This window comes from Lasioglossum baleicum, chromosome 15 (assembly GCF_051020765.1).
Source record: "Lasioglossum baleicum chromosome 15, iyLasBale1, whole genome shotgun sequence".
In the NCBI taxonomy this organism is placed as follows: Eukaryota; Metazoa; Arthropoda; class Insecta; order Hymenoptera; family Halictidae; genus Lasioglossum; species Lasioglossum baleicum.
This window is the reverse complement of record NC_134943.1, coordinates 8,232,574-8,254,094: the sequence shown is the minus strand read 5'-3', so window position 1 is coordinate 8,254,094 and position 21,521 is coordinate 8,232,574. Positions and strand designations below refer to the sequence as shown.

At 46.5% G+C, this 21,521-nt stretch overlaps 1 protein-coding gene across 4 annotated transcripts in view; it reads left to right on the top strand.

The window, feature by feature from the left end:
* Dop1 (dopamine receptor, D1) overlaps positions 1 to 21,521 on the top strand; it is a 63,771-nt gene that overhangs the window by 37,629 nt on the left and 4,621 nt on the right. For 3 of the 4 annotated variants that reach the window (XM_076439638.1, XM_076439636.1, XM_076439639.1), the window contains exons 1-4: positions 17,557 to 17,828; positions 20,322 to 20,631; positions 20,910 to 21,057; positions 21,183 to 21,286. In XM_076439638.1, the coding sequence (XP_076295753.1) occupies positions 17,717 to 17,828; positions 20,322 to 20,631; positions 20,910 to 21,057; positions 21,183 to 21,286 (674 nt within the window). In that variant the 5' untranslated portion in view covers positions 17,557 to 17,716. Of the gene's footprint in view, positions 1 to 17,556; positions 17,829 to 20,321; positions 20,632 to 20,909; positions 21,058 to 21,182; positions 21,287 to 21,521 lie in introns of those variants that run through there. The other variant, XM_076439637.1, reaches the window with a different exon arrangement.

Below are 21,521 nucleotides of genomic sequence, written 5' to 3'. Positions count from 1 at the left end.
ACCACTTGTCGATCCTCGGAATAATTATGCAACAACGACCGCTGAACACATCGCCTTTTTATCGCCAGAAATGTAAATAGAGGAAATTACATAGAGGAGCGCCGTCGATACAATGATTTTATTTGCGGCTGCTACACTGCGTCAACAGGAGAACATATAGTTTCACCAATTTTTTCCACTTTTTACTTCGTGGAATGTGTAGCTTCGGTGAACGAGCGGCTCCCATAGCAATCGTTAGTCATTGAATAAGATAATTGCAACGGTAGAAACCCAGCCACGGCGGTCCAACTACGATTACTTATGGCGTACCCGTCAACTCGTAGAGTTTATGAACATTTTTTTACCGATAACGTACATAACACGGTCCGTTAGAAACGCCGTTGCATCGACGCACGCGTGCTCGAGGTGCAATTGCACGTTGCACCTGTGCGCATCGATGCTCGACGCTTCTCTAATATTCTTCGTGATCTATTTTTTCCCTCCCCTCCGATTCTTGGATCGCTGGTACGGCTGGTTCGTGGTTCGATTCCCGATGCGGTGGATCGCGTATATCGGATACATCGGAGAGCACAGCACCACGCTGCACCGCACTGCACGGTGCACCGGTGAGAACGAGTACGCAAACGTATCGGGTTTGACCAGCTGTATGCGGGATTAGTATATCAACCAATGTCAGCCGACCGTTGACCGACGCCGCCCCGTGCCCGCAGATAGACAATAAACCTCCATATGTACCTCTGCCATGCATTATGCATGCGCACCTATCGCGCGTCTTGCACTCGCCGGTCGCGTGAAAAGCGAAACGACCCTCCCCACGATTTATTGTCGTCTCATGCTTTTTCCGAGGTCATTTTCCACGCGTTAAAATAACAATACATTCATTCTCCCCCTCGGCTTCTTCGTTTCGCAAATAAATGGGAAAATCGCGAACCCACAAGGGTGCAGCAAATGATCGAATTCTGGTTTTTTGTTTTACAATTACTGAAATTATAATGATGGTCTGATTGGTAATGATCATACACATTTTTGTGTCCAAGCACATATGTATACAGCATTTTATCGATAATTGTCCGCAACACGGCTCTGACCAGGGATAATTATCCGCCAGGGATACTATTCTTTGACTTTTGCCGAACGTAGAGAAGGACAGCGGGGCTCGAGAGGCCTCGGTCGCCGAGAAGTGTAAACATAACTAATCCAAAACAAAACTTCTTTATTTTTCATTATTTATTAATGGGACTTCGATCAACATACTCGTGACATTTTTCTAATGCAAAATGATATGAAATATGATATAATTCCGATGATATTTACGTGTTTTCGTTTTAACTTACTTGTTTTGGAAAGTTCTCGACGCAAAGAAGGACAGCGTATGGGAAAGAAAGAGACGCAGAGAGTCGCAGCGCGCCGGCACAGTTCAAAGAACTTCGCATACACAAGTAAATATCATCGGAATTATATCGTATTTGCTATCATTTTGCATTGTAAAAATGCCACGAAATGTTGGTGAAAGTTCCATAAAAAAACAATGAAAAATAAAGAAGCTTTATCATTTGGATTAGTGTGGTCTCACCCATATACCCGAGCCATAATATGATGTGATACTTCTCGGCGACCGAGGCCTCTCGAGCTTCATGGCGCCCCAAAGGGGTACACCCCGCAGAAGTGGGGATAGTTCTGGGAAACTTACCGGCCAGACATTTGAAATATTTATCGATAAAATACTCTACCATTTTTAGAAGGCAGCACATGCCAGCTATTTATAGAGCTCGGCAGGTTTAGTGTTAAAGAATTTTAAAATATGTATTATTTCCAGCTTATTAGAGTCATTGAAGAAGGAACAAAATTTTTCCTTGGTCCCTGCTTCCTGTAATCGATGTAGACAATTTTTATTTTAAAATGTACCATTGTGCGCGCGAAAGATTGTAGCGTCGCGAATCCGTTCGCGGGTCTGTCTCGGGTCAGACACAAAAAATTGTCAAAGTGAAAAGCGACGGTGCTCTACTCGAGACCAGTGTCACGAAATGGGCGTCGGACAGCGTAATATAGTAAAAGCATCAGTCTTTCGCTGGCACGCGTCTTGTCGTTGCGTTAATGGATCGTCGACGGCATTCAGGAAACATGAACACCGTCGTAAACGAGAGTCTCTGGATGTCCCCATAAAGAATTCTCCGTGCAGCGCGAGTCTCTCGTTAATGTCCCGTAAACTCGCCTCCGCCGTTCAACTTTCAAGAAGATACGTCGCGTCGCTTCGAACCGTTCGCGGATCTTTTTCAGACGGTGAGTCGACCAAATCCATTAGCTTCTGTTGAGAAGAGGCAGACGAGACCAACCTTGACACACAGAGAGGATAACGAAGATAAGGGAGGCCGTTGAAAACTCGAAGGATCCGTGGCAGTGGAAATAACGCCGCGGCAAACGTTATCTTCCGCGATTAAGACGTCTCTCGGAAAACTGTCTACAATTCCTGACAGTTTAACCCTTTGCCACCTGTCTGCCCTGAGGCATGTCCTAAAGCTAGCTGGCCAAGACCCTTCTGAAGGCTCAAAAGATTGCTCTGATAATTTTCGAGCAGAAAGCAAGGCGAACGCGATGATTATTCTACAATTGTGTTTTTACATTAGGGGTTGTTTCGACTTTTTTGTCGTCTCTTGTTGCCTTCACTCTATTCACCCATCCGTGAAGTACGTATTGTTTCAGGCAAAATTTTGATCGTTTTATGTGGAAGGTTAGTCGCTGCCTCGAGGATAAGCGTGGTGTAGTTGCCGGTGGTTGATCAGGGAAAAGTTCTCGTGTGGAAAGCGTTAAATATTATCAGGATGAGGAAACTGGCTGTATCCTGCCGGCGCTTCCGATCGCGCAGAACGAACAGTTTCGAACTTCCTCGGAACCGGTGCGCAATAATCGCTTGCGAGGAAACGTTTCGGGCTTGCTTGGCTCGGGGCCAAAGAATTAACGTTCGAACCATTACAGCTTGAACGTTTCAACCTGAAAAATTGCTTTGCGTAAAATTAAATTGGATATATTCACCCTTATGAAATACCAAAACAATTTAGTAAAAGAAGGGGACGATACAACAAAGTCTGTGGAATTAATTAAGCTATCTTCGATGAAATTGCAAAATTATGGATGTCACGTACATGTGACGGTGAAGCTATTAAATGCGTGCCAGCGGATTTCGGCAAGCAAGGCATTAATTATCCGGGAGATTTTTCCAATTTTCGAATGATATTGAACAGGACAGGACTATACGGCCCTTTACATTACGATACATTACGCTAACGGGTAATCGTTCCGATATTTCAGGGAGGCGCACGTGCCATTTGCATTTCGATCTAATTACCATTCGATTTGCCGGCGAGCGCGTTTCCGGTTCCCGCGGCGAAGCCATCTGTACCAGCCGTGGCGCGCGCGCGCGTGCCATAACACCGGCGAAATACGGCTCTCCTCTCCGACGAGCCGTAAAAGAAAACTCGCCCGTTAAAGAGGTCCGTTCGAGACCCTCTGCTCCATCTTCCCTCGATTATTCTTCAGTATTACGTCCCGCCGTAAAACTATTTCGACCGTGAACCAACAATTCGAAGAGCACCGTAGCTGTTCGGTGAATATCTTCGCATCAAAATTCAAGTAACTCCGAGCGCCAAGGATTACAGATGTGAAACACCGTTCGGCTCCGCGGAATTCCGCTAAGTTGAAAATAAAACAGTCCTTAAATTCTCCTTGGAATTTCGCTGTTTTAAATTCCAAATGCTTCGACTCCCGCAGTCTTATCCTTTCGGTTTATGGAATTTTGATCAGCAAAATATTGATGATTGATCGATGGAGTAAGGGGATAAGGAAGCCAAGGCTAGAATTCCAGGTGGAAATATCTCGTTAAGGAGTCCGCGAGCAGAAATCATAAGGGTGGAGCACGTTCAGGGGATCCGTAACGAGCAATTCCCGGGGGAAAATGAGGAAGGAAGGCGCGCGAAGGAGAACGATGCTCCACCGAACTCGCCTGCTTCTTCGACTAATACGGACTGATTTACAGGCGGCCCGTAAAATCCCGACAGCTTATTGGGAAAGCCGTTCTCGGATCCGAAACCTCCATTAAAACGTTCATCGGCTTTATACCTTTTCCAAGCGGCAGCCGGCGGCCGTTTAATAATCGACGTCGAGCGTGTCGACGGAAAATTCGAGCAACGTCGAACACTCCGATTGAAAAATATCTGTTCGGGCGTGTTGCATTGTCTCTGCTTTCCACGATCCTTCCGCGCGTTGCGTTCTGAGGCGGTCGCGTTTCAGTCTCGCGGTTAGGGGAGAAAAAGAAAACAGGAAAAAACGAAGCTCAACGTTAAAGAGAATACGCCACTGCACGTGTGCATCAGCGACGTTTCATTTCAGAGCAACTCGCGTATCTCCGGGATGCATTAAAGGGTCACGCCTACCACGGCTCTCTATCAGAATTTTTTACAAGCGAACGAATAGCTCATTCTAAGTAAAATTAATGGCGTTCTGTAGAGCATGTATTCAGCAAATTCCGATAATTTTTCCTATCGATTCTCTCTGATCGTTGTCGCTCGGTGGCGGATTATTGGGTATAAAAAATTCCAGCGGTTCTGAAAAATTAATTCGCGATACAGAGGCACGGTGGAGAGCATGCGGATCGATGTTGGCCGAAAAAGTCGTTCGTTTTTCGCGCGTGCAACCAAAACTGGGCCGGACGAAGGAAAAACTCTCCGATATGGCTACATTCCCGGTTAAAAGAGGCTCGCAATTCCAGGAATAACTCGAAACTGGGGAATATTTTTAAGACCTATTGTACCGTGGGGAATTCCCGGTGCTCGGAAATCGAAGATTCCAAAGCAGGCGTGACCCCGCGAGCGAAATTGAAAGGCTCCGGACCGCGAGAGGGTTGCGAAGCCTGCGACCGTCTCGCCCCGCGAATTTATCGACTATCTCGCAAATCGACCCGCCACGAATATTTTTGCCCAGCCTCTCCGATCTCCTCGGAGAATACGGTTGCTCTCCCGGCGAATTCGATCCCGTTGAATTCGTTAACAACCGCTTCTTGTTCGGTCCCGCGGCAAACGGTTTAATTACAACGGCCGCGGCCAACTTGCCGAAACTCCTCTCGCCAACCTCCGCTCGGATATTAATGTATTCCCGCTGGAGTATCCACGACAAACGATCGCGAGTCCCTGCACACCGCAGACGATCCTCTTGACCGCATCGAGGAAAAGGGACAGCTCTTCCCCGACCCAGCCTCGAATAAATCCACTCCCGACTTCAAAGAGCAACACGTGCCCGAGCGGACTTAACTAATTTTTTGCGCTGTTAACATCGTGTTTCAACGGGAAGCGAACGTCCTGTTTTGCGGCGGGACTTCCAGGAAATGTCTCCTCTAAACGGGACTGTGCGATCGATGAGACGGCCATTTTACTGTACAAGGGTCCTTCGAGATCGAGGCTCGCGGAATTAGAAATATCCGTGACTCTACTCGTGGAAAACGGGAAATGAAAATGTTCTATTAAAGTAGACGAATGAGCAGAGGTACTTGGCACAGTAAAATTGGAAAATATCGATTCCTCGTTAAACGACAGCGAGCTGTAGCGAACTAAGCTACCAGAGAGGAGTTCTCGGAGAGCAGATGAATTTTTTATTTTTTGCGGGATAAAGCTAAGCTGCAAATCGAGAAATAACTGATCCGGGGTGTCGGATTACGGCGACTCGAGAGCATCCGTAAAAAATTTCACGCAGATCGGTCCTCCAGATCTTCCAGCGATCTGGAAGGAGGAAGGTCGGGGGATCCAGTCGCTCGAGCGTATTTAATCGAATGAACTTCTGGAGGCAAACTTCCGGCTTTAATTACGCGGCGACTATCGGGCGAAATTGAGCGGAGACACGGAAGAAAACCCGGTGGGAGTCTCCCGGGGCGAAAAAAAAAGAAAAACGAAGACGCCTTTCTCGAGATCTTGGAGCGAGATAATAATCGCGAGTCTCGTCGAGGAAATGGAGGATCGGTTGCGACACCGAGTGTGTTCCAAACGAGAACCGATTAAAATCAAGCGGCTTGTCGATACCACCGGGAAATGGCAATAAATTTGTGCATTACGCTGATCGAAATGCGGGAGTAGCGAATATAATTCGTCGGGTTCGAAAAGTCTCGTCGAACGTATCAATTTATATTCTATAAACGGCTTTATCGCTTGCAAAAAACAAATTTGACGTGCTCCGCGGGGAAAAAAGGAAGAGCGTTGGTTTATTGAAAAGTGGCGGGGTCGGCGAAATGGCTAGGGGGCGGGGTTATGTAAACGCGGGATAACCGGGAAATAAATGTGAATAAAATTCACACGATGATCACTTTAATCGTCCCGGGAAAGAGCCGATTACCGTAAAGTTCAATTCCGCTCGCAAAGCGACCGGCAGAATGCGGTTCCCTCTTCCCCTATCACGAGCCGCGGATGCGTCGGCTGAAGAGCTCGCGAGAAGCGTCGGCCAACACCGTGGTTAAAGCGGATTACGAGATGTGGAGGATTCGTTTTATTTGCTTTGGCGCAGGGCTTAAGTAATTACCGCGGCCGTGGAAATCTGTGCTGGTCTCTCGCGACAATTGGGGAACGGCGGATTCGATGGAATCCAACAGCTGGGAAACGGAAAACGTATGTTCCTCCTCCGGAGACGAGCGACACGCGTCCCACGGCTCGTCCTCGATCGATTTGTACGCAATATGTTCCGGGCACGACAAGTCCGATGAAAAGCCTCGGTGTTTTGCGGGGATTCGGGTTAGGTCGTCCATCGACGACCATTAATTAATCAGTGTCCGGGATGGCGGTCTAGCGCCCGAAATTCGTGACGCAGCATGGACGTGGATGCCGTGGATATCTTGTGATATCGGCTCGCATCGCTTCCGCTCGATGCCCGGAAACGTCGGTGATTACCGCACGCGTCTGATAGCCGACGATCAGGCTCGACGGGGAACGCCTCGATGACAATCATCCGTCCAACGTTCCCATCGTTCGCAATCGCGCGACCTGTCCGTCGACCACGATACTTCATCCTGTAATTTCAACCTGGCCAGAGATTCTCCTGCGGGGCATTGAGCCAGGCCCCTTTCGGAGCTGCCAAACCACGCGGAGACAATTTAAACAATTACAAAGTTAAGGAGTTTTCAATCCGTAGCCAAGAAACCACGCCCACACGAGGCACAAACACATCGATAAAGCCACGCCTACTCGAAACACTCTGCTTGGGAAGATCAAGGATTATCGTCTTCAGAACCACATGTTTAATGAATGTAGAGTCCGAGCTTTTCACAGACAACAATTGCTGTACGATGTCCAATAAGAGCAAGAAAATCACGAGAGGGAGGTGGTGGAAGGCTCTGGGAAAACCAATCTACACTTACGTAGCCATTAATTACGTTCGAGAGACTGTGTATGATCCGAGGCGGATCATGGCCGGTTAGAGTTACGCGTTCTCCCGTAAACCGAGTCTCCAAACCTCGTTGTTTAACTCGCGCCAACTTTCTGCCGTTTAATTAAACGATGAACAATCAGACCGACGCGACGACTGCGCGGTCGAAAGTCCTTTGTTATCAAACCAAACGCGTTAAGTGTGCACGCCTGTGCCACGGTAACGCGGTCTCGCGAATAAATCGTCGCGTTTTACACGGTCTGCTTGCCTCGAAACAATGCCGCGTTCTTAACCTTCTTACGGGTTGACTGAGGATCCAATGAAATGTTTAATTGCTTTCCCTCGTTCCTCGCATTCCCGCCATCTATATCGACCGAAGCGAGAACCGTCGAAAATGCGAGCAATGTGAAACATGAACGAATTGGATAATCGTTAGAAGCATTATCGGTGCATCGATGTCATTAAAAATTGGCGTGCGTGTAGCTCAATATTGAAGGTGTCGTGTAAACAATTTTGAACAGAAATGAAGCATCGTTCCTGATTTGAAAGAGCTAACGTCCAACGAAAGAATGGATTTTCTAACGCAAATATAATTAATCACCGAGCTTTCCTGCATCCGCGTCGAAGCATCGCGTGCGAATGTCTGACGCGCCTCGAGGCGCTTCCGAATGCACAAACACATCGAGAACGATCGTTCGAGCCATCCTCTCGCACCAGGTATTTCGCTGGGTGGCTTAGATTGAGGTAACACGCGTGCCAAAATTAGCATAAGTAAAACGAAAACCGGGCCGGAGCTCGTCGGGCGCGACGGGAATCGAATCGCGAGGCTCGCGTAATGGAAAACTTGATCGTGAACCGATTAGCTTCGGAGCGTTAATGGAAATTTCATTGACGTTTAGTCGGTCGGCGTCGACCTCGTTAACCAGAGATTCCGGGACCTCGAACGTATCCCGGGATTAATTAATAAAAATACTGCGGCGGCGAAATCTCGCGCAGGGTTCTGTTCGAGAAATGCCAACGCGGGAGCCGGGCGATTTCTTTCTAATTAAGGCTTTTAATTACGGAGCTACGGTGGCCGGCCACCCGGGATTTACGGAGAAACAAAAGCTGGGTCCTGGGGGTAACGAATGGCCCGGCCGAAGACGTTTCCATTAGGCAAAGCTAACGTGGGGGCACGCTCCGCCAGTATTTGTCACGTTGCTTGACCCGGTCGATATTAATTTTGTCTGCGGCTCGTGGCACTCGGTAGCACGTATACCTGTATTAGACGGGCCGCAGCAGCCGCCAAAAACGCGAGTTCACCGCCGTGGAGCCGCTTTAAGCCGGTTTAAGCTGCTTTCGAGAAGACACTTTCGTCGTGTAATTTTTAGCGGCGCTGCTTAAAAGCTCCGGCCCGTAAATGGAAAGCCGCGGCAAACTCGGAGGTTCCTGTGGCTTTCGAACCGTCGACCCTAGGTGTACCAGCAGGGCGAACCAACGCGTCGCGTTGCCTGCCGATGGTTAATCGATACTCGGGCTAAACGTTCGAAACGCGACGAAAAATGCGAACCGTCAAAAGGGTTTCCCCGATACTCCGTGCATCTACCGCCTTTTCCCCCTCGCCTCACCCCCGGCTAATTTTCCGGACCGTTGCATTTTCATTCTTCGCCGGTTCAGCCGATGACGTATCGAAAACCCACCCACGCTCGGACAGCCGCTTCTCGTTCGCCTTCCGCAATCGGATAGCTGGCACCTATCGACTCTAGTCTCACCAAAGCTAACACTGATTTTCTTTGCTCTATCAAAGCACGATTCCCCTGAGAAAGCCTCGCTCGTTTCCGTCGAAACTCTCTGAATATACCTGCGAACCATTAAAAGCGACTAGTTTTTATTATTCAAATCATTCCGATATTTAATTCTTATTATTTTGATGAAGCTAGCGAACTTCCTCGTATCTAACTTCCCCAAAGAGCGACCCATCACTCGCATCGAGAACTTATTTCTCGCTTCTCCAGACTTCGAAAGAGGTTCGAATCCGTCTATGGATCCGTTTCCCGACGGATATACCCACGTCTGACGCGCACCTCCAGCAAACCTGTACAGCCCTTTCGAATCGCATGATCGTTCGAATTCGCGGTAAAGGATCTCAAAGATGCACACGCCTATCGACTGAAGAAGCATCTCAACTCTGATTTCCACGGGGACTGACAACGGCGTATCAGACACCTCGAGGACGGTCGGAAGGACGACGGAACCACGTGCACGTATAGAAATGCAAGAAAGATGTCCTGCGAGTGGGAATATCGCAATGCGACATCGACGAAGGGATTTCCAGCTGGTTATCTTTATTCATGAATGCTTTTGTCCCGCGGGACCAGCCGGATATCGCACGTGCAAAGTCGCCGGCAAGCTAGAAGCCACTCGTCGACTCCAGGCTCCGTTTCCAATGGTCTCCGATAGGCTAGCGTACGTAATTCCGGTGTACCGAGCGTAATAATGGAATTGCAAATACGCCCGGAACCCGAAAGTTACGGTCCGATCGATCACGCATCGATGACAATACGTAGATCGTCTTCTTTTATTTCATATTCGCTGTCCTAATCGATTGCGTCAATTATCTACTTGTATTCGTCCTTCAGCAGCTAAATAAAGAGTGTCTCGAAATGACCTGACATTTTAATTTATTAATAAAACGTATTATTCATTTGAAAAGTACGAATGTATTTATTTTAATATAAGGTACAAACGGAACGCAATATCCGATAAATGGCCGCCTCGTCCCTGTTTGCAAAGGTTCACTCTTTCGACGAAATTTTCGATAACGTTTTGGCAAAATTGCGGACTAATTTCATTAATGGTGCGTCCAATTGCTTCCTCGAGTTCCGGAATGATCTGTGGATCATTGTCATACACTTTTCCTTTCAGAAAACCCCAAAGAAAGAAGTCCCAATGAGTCCAATAGATGTGCGGACTTTTCACAATTTTCACAATTTCTACGCGTTGCTCGATCGTGTAATTCTCCATGACTAAACCTCAATACTCCCTGATGCCAGTTGTCAAAGATTAGTACTCTATGTTCGCCGAAAAAAAAAAAAAAATGGCGTGCAATTAAAAATGTCAGGTCACTTTGAGACACCCTTTATATTCAGGATCTCATAGGTATAGGTATCTGAGATACCGTATCTCTATAATCTCTAAAGCTGCACAATTTTTCTGAAAATATCTAAACATTTTGGTTTACATGGATGAACCATATACTTGTGTATGCACCCCTCCTGCGCGAGGACATATTTAAAATAGGTGTACGTAGCTGAATTGTTTATTGAAAGAATCACAAATTTTCCTTTATGAACGATCCCTCTAGCTTTCACGGTTTCCGAGATATACGACCGAATATGATTTCACCCCATATGTAGGGGCTGTTTTCACCCCTTCGATATGGCCGATAAAAAGAAATATGAGTTTAATATTTTCGCAAGGATTACGTCCTCCCAGAGTTTCATTAAGACCCGTAGACGTCAGTTCAGAGTGTCTCCCGTTAGTTTAGCGAATCCGCTCGCAACAATCGCGTGTATTGGAATCCGTCGAACCAGCGGCGGCGACCACGCTGAAAATAAAGCGACCGGTGGTCGGACGCGTGATCGATAAACGTAATCGTGTGCCGTGTGTGCGCGGCTTTAAGGAAAATCAATTTTTCCCCGACGCTCGCGACCGCATCGGCCAAGAAGCTATCGTGCCCTGTTATCCGACGGCCAAATTCGACGAATCTCGAAAACGACGCCGATGACGACGCCGTTTACGCTCGCGGGTCACGTTCCGGGGAATCCGGCGACCTTGGGCTCGAAGGGACGCCCGTAGATATCCGTGACAAATTCCTGACGGCGAAAAGACACCGGGACCGGTGGGGGAATACGAGAGAAACGACGCGACGTCCTGCTCGTTGCTCTTTTCACAGAATTCGGAAGAAAGCCCGCTCCTTAAGACCGAAAGAGCGAACGAAGAACGCGGACGAGGCACCCGGCTCGAATTTCGACTAATTAAAGCTCCTCCTCTTCGGCAACCGCCGAGGACTCCGCTACTCCAGGAACATCCTTCGATCTTGGATCCCCAGGATCGATCGTCTACAAGGCACGAGGAAAAGCAGAATCTCTGTGTCGAGCATAAAGTTCCCTACGACGGGGCATAAAAAGACGGACGGGAAATAAAAGAATGATGTAAAAGAGAATCAGTTTTCTTAGATTTCCTCCGTCGTGACGGCGCGATGAGTTCACGGATTTTCAGCTGGCGCGGGAGATTGCTCCGAAAAGACGGGGCTTTACTGCTGTCTTGAAAATGGTATGTACAGCCGTCGTTGTTTCGGCGATACGGCTGCACGGCGCGCCTTAATTAAGCATGATCTCCTACAGGATTCTTCTCGCTGCCGCCCCTGCGTTTCTAGCCTTTGAAATGTCATCAGTTTATCTCATTCGAGGGAACGAAATAAATTGAAGATCAAAGAGAAGAAATTGTAAACCTGAAACCGTTGTTTTTCTTTATGAAACTTCAATCAGCTCGGTTCCGTTGCGTCTCGAGTCCAAAGTGGCCCGAGTGGGCGGACCTCCGTCGCTCCAATGCCCCACAGAGCACTATCGAACCACAAGAGGTCCAACAACGTAGTCGTTATTAAAACAAGCCCGCGAAGCAATCTCGTCCCGTTTCACACGGAAGAACGGCCGCAAGAAAGTAATTTTTCCACAGAAACGTCGGGATGCCGAATCCTTTGACTCGGGAACGGCTTTTGACGGTCCTCGCTCGAGACTCGGTCCGTAATGAGGCGCGCGAGATGTTTCGCTTTTTCGTTGCGTCCACGGTGAACCCTGCGGATGCTGAAATTTGCTAAAATCACGGGGACGAGACTGCCCCGAGAACTTGGCGTAAACGGGCCGAGAGTTGTCCTTCGGATTTCTTTGTCCGAGTGACTGGCAAAGTGCTCGACTGCGTGACACTGCTGCGAAAGTCTAATATTTGCGGACGCAATCGGAAAGGCGGGAGGAAATCCGACGGAATCTCCGCGCCGCGAACTTTCCTTATCGAATCGCCGTAGGATTGGTCGGAGTTCGTGCCCGTAATCTCGAATTACAAGTTACGAACGGCGAAAGACGCCCTCGCCTGCAGTCGAGCGAAAACGAGAAAGTTCTCGCGGAACAACGACGCGGCTCCGGACAATACCATCTCCCCGTGAATACGAGGGTCGAATAAAGAAACCATTTCCCTCGAATAGACGGAGTTTTTTTGAAGTTATCTGGCGAAATTACATTCGCGGCTGCGCTCGTTTATTTTACAGGGACCGCGGCGGACTTTGCCAGCGAACGCGTCGTGAACAGACAAGGGAACGTCGTCGTCCCATTGGATTCCACTTTCCGGCGTGTCAAGGGCTCGGCACTCGCCGGGAAACAGTTTGCAAACTGTTCGCAAATACTTCTAGAACTCTAGTGTGTCGCCCCGATGAATACGCTCACCGGAACTCGCGTTTTCGGCGGTTGCTGAAGATTTAAATTCCTAATCCAAAGTTTAGCGAAAGTATAATTGCTGGAGTACCACAATCCGGCGCGTGGTCTAGTTCCCACGACGACATAGAATGCTTTGAATAGGTCTGGTTTCGTTGCTTTTGGTGTCTGAAGTGCCTGAATAACGTAATGGGCGTGGCTTCGTTGCCCTCCGCGTAGAGTGCCCTAAATGGGCGTGATCTCGGTGCCTCTCTCCGTAGACTGCCCCGAAGAGGCGTGGTTTTGTTACAGCCACTGTAACTAGAGTGCTCTAAGTAGGCGTGGTTTTGTCTTGTTTAGAATGCCCCAAGTAGGCGTGGTTCAAGTCCCGTGCTTACTTGATTTCCGTGAATCTGTACCACGTATCGTGGAAGTTAACACGATGTTCCGTCGTTACTCGCATCGGAAACATCGCAACACTCGTAACACTCCACCGTTTTTCGGTTAAATCTCGATGCTTCTATTATCCGGACATCGCGCGTTCGACGATATCGCGAGCCGCATCGATCGAAACAGTCGATTGGAAACGTTCAAGCGTTTCGCGTTCGTTTAATGGCACAATTATGCGCGCTCTGTCCATTCGCAGCCCGACTGTTCTTGGGGAACAGGGGACATTTGCCGGACGTTCCATTCGTCGACACAGCGATGTACCGCGTCCGAGTGCAGCCGCGGAATTAAAAGTTAATGTCCCGGTGAGAAAATCTCATGGAAATGCTCGCAGCGGGAAAATTTCACGAAAATGCTCCCGGCAGAGAAAAAACCCGGGACGCTGTTCGCACGGGGGGTTTGGAACGAACAATAAATAAGTAAATATATCTGTATGCATAAGTATTATAGGGTTGAAGTACGGAAGATGTATGTATGTGCGTATACACAACTAAATTCATAAAAACAGAGAATCATAAATAACAAAAGAATTGTAAAGTTACGATCGCCCGCGACAAACACGTCTGTCACCAACGATTGGTTATCCGTGCGTCCTTAGGGCTTTTTACAAATAAAGACGGCTTTTCCTTACAATATATTAGTCGATTAAAGGTCGGTTTATTTTGCGAAAAGCTAAAATACCGGATACAAAACCAGGGTAGTAAGGTTCTTTCCGACTGGCCTGGACTTGCTAACAATAAGATAAACCGACCTTAAAACTGCATTAAATTCATTGTCGGCGGAACTAGTGCTATTATTGTCCAACAAATATGCTGGGGGTGTTCGCGCGGGCGGCGTGTCCCGTAAATAAATGAACGATAACTGTAGCAACAACCGGGGAAACCGGCAGGACAGCGTGAAAACGCACGCAGGACAATAATTTTTCCGTTGCCCGAGAACCGGGAATGCGACCATTGTTCGCCGTTTCGCGACTGTCCCGTCCAAATCGGGCAAGCGACGGTGATAATGGAGAATCAAATATTTATTTGGCGGCCGTGCGCGATTCGTCGCAACTCGACGTTCATTTTTCACGCGCGCCGCGCGGTAACTCGATTCCAGAGCCGACGCGCGACGCGTCCCGTTTCCCGTGTTTCCCCTCTCCGTTTTCCCGTTTACCGTGCTCCTATTGTTCCCCCGGCGGAGAAGCAGTTCCCTCGAAAAAGTTTCCCCCGCCCTGTCGCGCGAACCCATCGCGCAATTCCCTCGGAACTTTACGTTATTCGTGAAAAAGTCGAGACGGAAACCGCAAAGATCACCACGGAACCGATTCCGTGGCCCTCGACAGGGACGAGCGACGGAACGTGGCTCCATAATTGCTGCGGAGAAAAGCGGAGTTCGATTTCCATTTAGACTGAAACTCGAGGCTCCGTTATCCGCAACTTGCGCAAATTAGGAGAGAAGAGACAGAAGAGAAAGAGAGGGAACGTGACCGAAATGTCGAGGCAAAGAGGAATCGAGTGTCCGGGATAAACGACGCCGATAATGAGAAACAAGAAACTCGGAATCGATTCAATGAGCAGAAAAATCGTGGAAACAATTAACCACGGACGACTAAGCTTTCGTAATAATGCCGAGCGAAATATTCGATTCTTAAAACATCCAATCATGCTCTTACACAATTTCTAATGTTTACTCCTCTCGTATCGACCCTGGTTATATTCTTATTTTCAATTAATCGATTTCATGCATTTGTGGTAAAAATGGGTACGTGCAATTCGAAAGAGTACGAAGATTGAACAAAAAAATTATGAAGGAAAGGAGCTCGGAATTTGTCAAAACATGGGCAAAGTAGGTCTCTGGAGGAATTTCCCCGGGGTTCCGATGACACGGTGTTCAGCTGTGTCCAACGAATCGTCTGAATTATGGTTGTTCTCCTCTCGTGATTCGCTGCATGGTATACTCTGCGTCTAGGACAGAGACGGACGTGTTCGACTCCGTTGCAGCGTCCGTTGCTTCTCGGCGAACGTATGTTAAATGCAACACGTCGGAGCCTAAGAGAAAAGGGAATCGCGTGGGTAATTGCTTGTTTAGTTATTTATTCGTTCTCGGGAAGATTCCGTTTTTCAACTTTACGATGCGCTGTTGCAAGTGCAGCAGCGCACGCAAACGAACGGGAACAGGAGAAAGACCAGCTGCAAGAGAGCAACTGAAAGATCGCGCCAGGAACAGAAACGGATATTAACATCCGGCGAAGAAAGAAGTTTGTAGCCGGGAAGCGGGTACAATCGCAAAGAAAACTCTCGTACGTAAATATCTCAGCCAATTCGCGATACACGAACGATACTTTATTTCGTTCTGTCTCGTCGAAGAGAACACAAAAAGCCATTATATAGAGACGCTGCGCGATCGCAATTGTTGCGAGAGGTTGCTCTTTCCCCGTAAAAATGGAAAATTCCCAGGCGATCGAGGGAAACACTAGGCGAAGGAGAAAACGTTCGGAAGATGACAGATCGATCTACGGGTTTCCCGAACGATCCTCCGAAACGCAAATTTCGCTTTCCCCCCGAAGATTAACGAGACGATCGGAGACAAGTTTCGATTTCTACGGACGCTCCGGGGACTCGATTATTCCAGCTAAACACGACCATAAATTTCTACACTCCTGAATAGCCGGAATCCCCCCCCCTCTCTCTCTCTCTTTCTCTATCTCGTGTGCACGCGAACAGCGGAAGTGGGTTTCGGTGTTGGGAAGAAAGCGAACCGGAGAAAATTGGAAATTGTTCGTCGATTTCTATCTCCGACGATTCGCGAGCCGAACGAACCCCACGGAGTTCAAAAACTCGAACTTCTTTTACTGCAAGAACTACCGTAGAATACCCAGTAGCGAATTGGTCCGTCGTTTTGCGACGTTCTTGCCTCTCGACGAATGGATACGCAACATCGAGAGTTACGTGTGTTCGCTTCGAAGAAACTGCACTTTCCATTTACTGATTACCTGTGAACGAAATGTCCCAAAGTTTACCTGCTCGCGAATTCCACGGCGGGACCTTTTCTTTGAAACTGATTTGTGAAATTCTCCGAATGCGACAGGAAACTTTCGCTTCGCACAATAATCCCAAATAAAAGTTGTTTGACCGTTGGCTCTAAGTTAAAATTGCTATTGAAAGATTTTCTGAGAAATCCTTGATGCATCACAGACTTTTGAAACTATTAACCCGTAACGATCGAGGCATGACTCAGAGTTGCCACTAAAAATTGCTGGACCATTATTTACAATATTGTTTACATTATAAAATATATTGGTATCTAATCAATGTTACTACACATTTAAGTATTGTACGAGGTATTATCAATTCCATATCCATAAATTTGAAAGAATCATATACAATGGAATTATTCTAGATCGGAAGAAACGTTTAATTTTCAAGTCAAAGTAGCTCAGACTACAAAGGGTTAAATAATAGCTGATAGAGAAAGCGTTAAAGATCTGGCGACGAAATCAGTCGATCTCGATCGATAGGAAGATTTATCGACACCCGAGAGAGTTCCTGTGAGTGTTTTCGAAATCCTTCGATAGGATGGGCGTGAAATCGATGCGGAAAACAGGTGTAACACTGGAATGGGTTGTTCGAGCGGATGGTACACCACGCGTCCGACAGGTGCTTGGAACGCGTGTCGCCGTCTCAAATCTCATTAGCGTATGATAATGAGAGGAGAAAGCGAAATTCTAGAAACGGTGCCCGGCCGACTCTATTCATAGATATTCCCCCTGGCACCCTCGCCACGATATTTTTACGTGTCTTCGAGGCGAGATAGGACACGGCTTGACAGACAACGCGTTCAAGCGGAAGTAAAGAGCCTGTAAACCCAACGTCATCTTGGTCCGTCTGTACTATCGATTTTCCGTGAATACGAATCTCGAGAGTATTCCTGGGTGTATCTGCAGCTTTGCCGTGAAATATCGGGAAAATAACAGGAGAAAATAGAAGTATCCGAACGTGGAACGCGGGCATTCCGCCACACGCTATATGTGTACGCTGTCCTCGCAGTCAGAAACCTCTGCCGCGTCGAAAATATTTTCAACGGGAAACACAAAACCGCTGGAAATATAAAACTACAGCGAACCCACCTAAAACGCGATTAATTCGTACCGCGTTGCAAGCAACTTCGAATTAACACAAATCAGATCGAGTTCAATTCAATTTGATACATGTCAATTCGCAATTTTTGCTCCGCATTATAGATGAGCGAATAAAATATTTATTTTCGCCAACTTCGTTACGTGTTTAATATTTCCACTAGTGTGCACGATTGTCCCTCGAGATGTACCTAAGTATACATACATTCGAACAGATCCACCAAAGCATGTTTACACGTTTGTTTAGATACACTTCGACTGTAGTACACCGTGAGACTCATTGTCCGCACGAAAAGAAGCAAACACCGTTTCGATGACACACCGATGCAACGTTTTTCTTCTCTGTTCGCAGAATAATGTGACAGAAGGGGAAGAAGAAGATCTGCCTGAAGACGCTTTCTCGCTGTTGTCGGTGCTTCTAGTTGGTTCGCTAAACCTCTCCCATTTGATCGATCGCGACTCGCCCCTCAAAGACAACCCTCCGCGAGAAGCCGAGGCGGTCACGAAAACGTTTGATCCGACCTCGTCCAATCTCCGTGTGCCTTCCACGTTTCGTCCATTCTGCGCTCTTCCTAGCATATCGCGCCTCCGCGTGCAACCGGTTGCTTCACAATCTTTTCAACCGTTCGAGCTTTACTCTCAACCGAGCGTTCAAGCTTTCTTTTGAATTGAACAATGATACTGACATGAAAGTTTAGACTTTCTTCGTAAAATACAACGCTCCGAATCTTCCGATGTCCATTCTTTTCTAGACGCAGGTTGTACTTGAGAATTTTCAACCCTTAACTCGCTGTCCGATAGACAACAACATTATGCAATCTTTTTCTCCTCGTCACTGTATATGAGGCAGGGCTTATACAGGGTGAGTCACCTAACGTTATATCACCTCAAATATCTTTGTTATTTTCAAAGATACATTAAATGTCTTGAGGACAATGTTGAATGGTAAAATGGGGCTCATACGATACCAAAAAAGTTTTTGTTTTTATGTAATTTTTTTTAGAGATATCAAGGTCGCCTCCATTTTTTAACACTAAATCTACCAAGCATTAAAAGTATCGGTTAAATATTGCCTTAGAAAAATGGCAACACTGAATTTATTGAGATCGTCTGTAATTTTCAATACAATATATGCTTGGACAAGGAGATTTATTCCATTATTTTCCATAAATAAACCTTTATAATTTCGATAATTGGGGAATCTATAAAACCGGTCATTTGACCGTGGTAGGTTTAGTGTTAAATGGAACTACTGTTTCGTCAACATCTACAATAGTCCCTTTCATGGTCTTTCAAGATCACGTACAGAAAAAACGTATAAAACTAAAATATGGAAGCAGAATATTCCGCTATGTCTTACTCAATGATTGAAAGGTGTGACATGATAACGGTTTACTGTGAATGTAGACAAATGCACTGCAGGCCCGATTGCTTTATGAAGAAAGGTACCCTGAGCGAAACACTCCTTTCAGGCTGACTTTTACAAATACCTACAAGTTATTTAGAAATACTGGAAGTGTAGATATAAGAAAGTGTAAACAAATAAATCCCACGACTATTGAAGACAATGAAATTAATATCTTAGCAGGTATAGCTGTCAATCCACATGTGAGTACGAGAGAAATTGCCCGAGAAGCAAGCATGAGTCAAAGTAGCGTAATACGAGTTCTGGCGGTCATCTGGAGTTCATATCGCTACATCAGAAATTACACGAAAGCGATTTGAAGTTTACTTCAATTAATCTACGGAATGCTTATTATTGGTCCGTTGGTAATCCACATTGGCTTCGAGAAATTGACCAGAAAAGACAATGAAGCGTAAACGTATGGTGTGGTATTTTGAATGAAAAAGTAATCGGACCATACTTCATTACCGGAACGATGACAGGACAAAAATATGCTCAATTGTTGCAAGAAGATCTGCCAATTTCGTTGCAAAATGTCCCTTTGCAAAACCGCTATGATATGTGGTATCAACATGACGGCTATCCTGCTCATTATGCATGGAGTAGCAAGAGAAATGTTGGATTCTAGGTTCCAAACTGATGGATTGGACGAGATGGAATTGTTTCATGGCCAACACGTTCGCCTGATTTAAATCTACTGGATTTCTTTTTGCGGGGTCTGCTAAAAGAGACTGTGTACAAGAATGCTCCAACAACAGATGAAGATGAAGATATTCATCAGCGTATCATCACAGCATGTGCGAATATCACCTCGGATGTACTTGTCAAAATTCAACATTCCTTCAGAGCCCGTTTACAGGCATGTATCGACGTAGACGGCCATCATTTCGAACATTTATAAAATACAAGTATTCTGCTTGCATATAGTTTAGTTTTATACGTTTTTTCTGTCCGTGACCTTGAGTAATTATAGTCACTGAATTCGTAATGAAAGAGATTATCATTGCACATGTTCAAAAAAGGGTGGTTCCGTTTTAAAAAAATGACGGTGACCTTGATATCTCTAAAACAAATTACATAAAAACAAACATTTTTGGTATCGTATGTGTCCTGAAGACATTTAATGTAACTTTGCAAACAACAAACATATTTGAGGTAATAACGTTAGATAACTCCCCCTGTATATAACTAATATAAGTTAGATAATGAAAATTAAAATTGCAATAGAACAGAGACTAAATTGCATAGACATCTCAAAGAGTCGAGTTGCTACTTGTTGTAGAAGGATTCTTGTCTCGCTGGTTGTGAGGAGATTGAAAACATTTTCGTATGACGACAGAGCCAGTCTGAAAGGCTATCTATCGGAAACAACTAGTGGATTGTTAAGGATTTTAATCGGGAAGGCCCGGTTCTATGGAGAGATGTTATTTTCGCAGTTGTTCGAGGGGCGAGCAAGCCATTCGCACGAAATCCTGTCGATTCTATCCGAGTTGGTTCCGGGCTTATCTTTCAGGTTTCCTCTTCCTGATATTGATATTTTTATCCGTCGCGGGCAACATCCTCGTCTGCGTGGCAATTTACACGGACCGTGGGCTACGGAGGATAGGGAATCTGTTCCTGGCGTCCCTCGCGATCGCCGACCTGTTCGTCGGCTGTCTGGTCATGACGTTCGCCGGGGTCAACGATCTCCTCGGATATTGGATGTTCGGCCCGCGGTTCTGCGACACTTGGATCGCGTTCGATGTTATGTGCAGCACTGCCTCCATTTTGAATCTATGCGCGATATCCCTCGACCGTTACATCCATATCAAGGATCCCCTCAGGTGAGTTTCTTTCTTTTTAAATTCTATTTAATCCCTTGTACCATAACATTTGAGTCAGATTCGCGATAAAGATTTCGAGATTGTCGTCGAGGGGTAAATAATCGTAGTGCAAAGTATTAAAATTATTCTGAAGATCGAATAAATTATAAATGAACATTTTCTCTGTGAAGATTCGCAACCTTAAGATGCACTTGTATAATTTTATATAGTTGATATTCGCGGCGACCATAATAAACACGAGGCTCGTACGATAAAATGATGGTGTTTCTGTCGAACAGATACGGTCGTTGGGTAACGAGGAGAGTGGCGGTCGCCGGGATCGTAATCGTGTGGCTGCTCGCAGCACTTATATCCTTTGTACCGATTAGCCTAGGCCTTCACCGGGCAGGAGAAGAACAATCCAAAGATTACGACGACAGCCCTGAGGTACGCGTCGTACACCCTGACTTTTAAAGATCGCGAAATAAAAAAAGAATGATTGGGTGGAAACGAGAATCGACGATGAGACACGACAATGCGTCCACACTCCTCCATCGTTTTGTGTCTTTTAGGAAAACTATACGTGCGCCTTAGACCTTACACCCACCTACGCGGTCGTCTCCTCTTCCATATCTTTTTACGTGCCCTGCATCGTAATGCTGGGAATTTATTGCAGGTGAGCGTTGCCGAATCATATTTCGAATAAAAACCGAGAGCTATACGGTTTCTCCTCGTTCACGCTGTCCGCAAATTGCCTGGCCGAGGTCGCCAAAGCTACAAACAAAGCACTAAAGTAAAAAACGCGACGCTAACGAGGAGAAACCGTGCTCGTGGAAAGAAACGACGCGACTAGTCGAAAGAACAAGATCGTCGCCGTTTCGCGTGGTTTTTCGGTGTGAAATTAATCGATC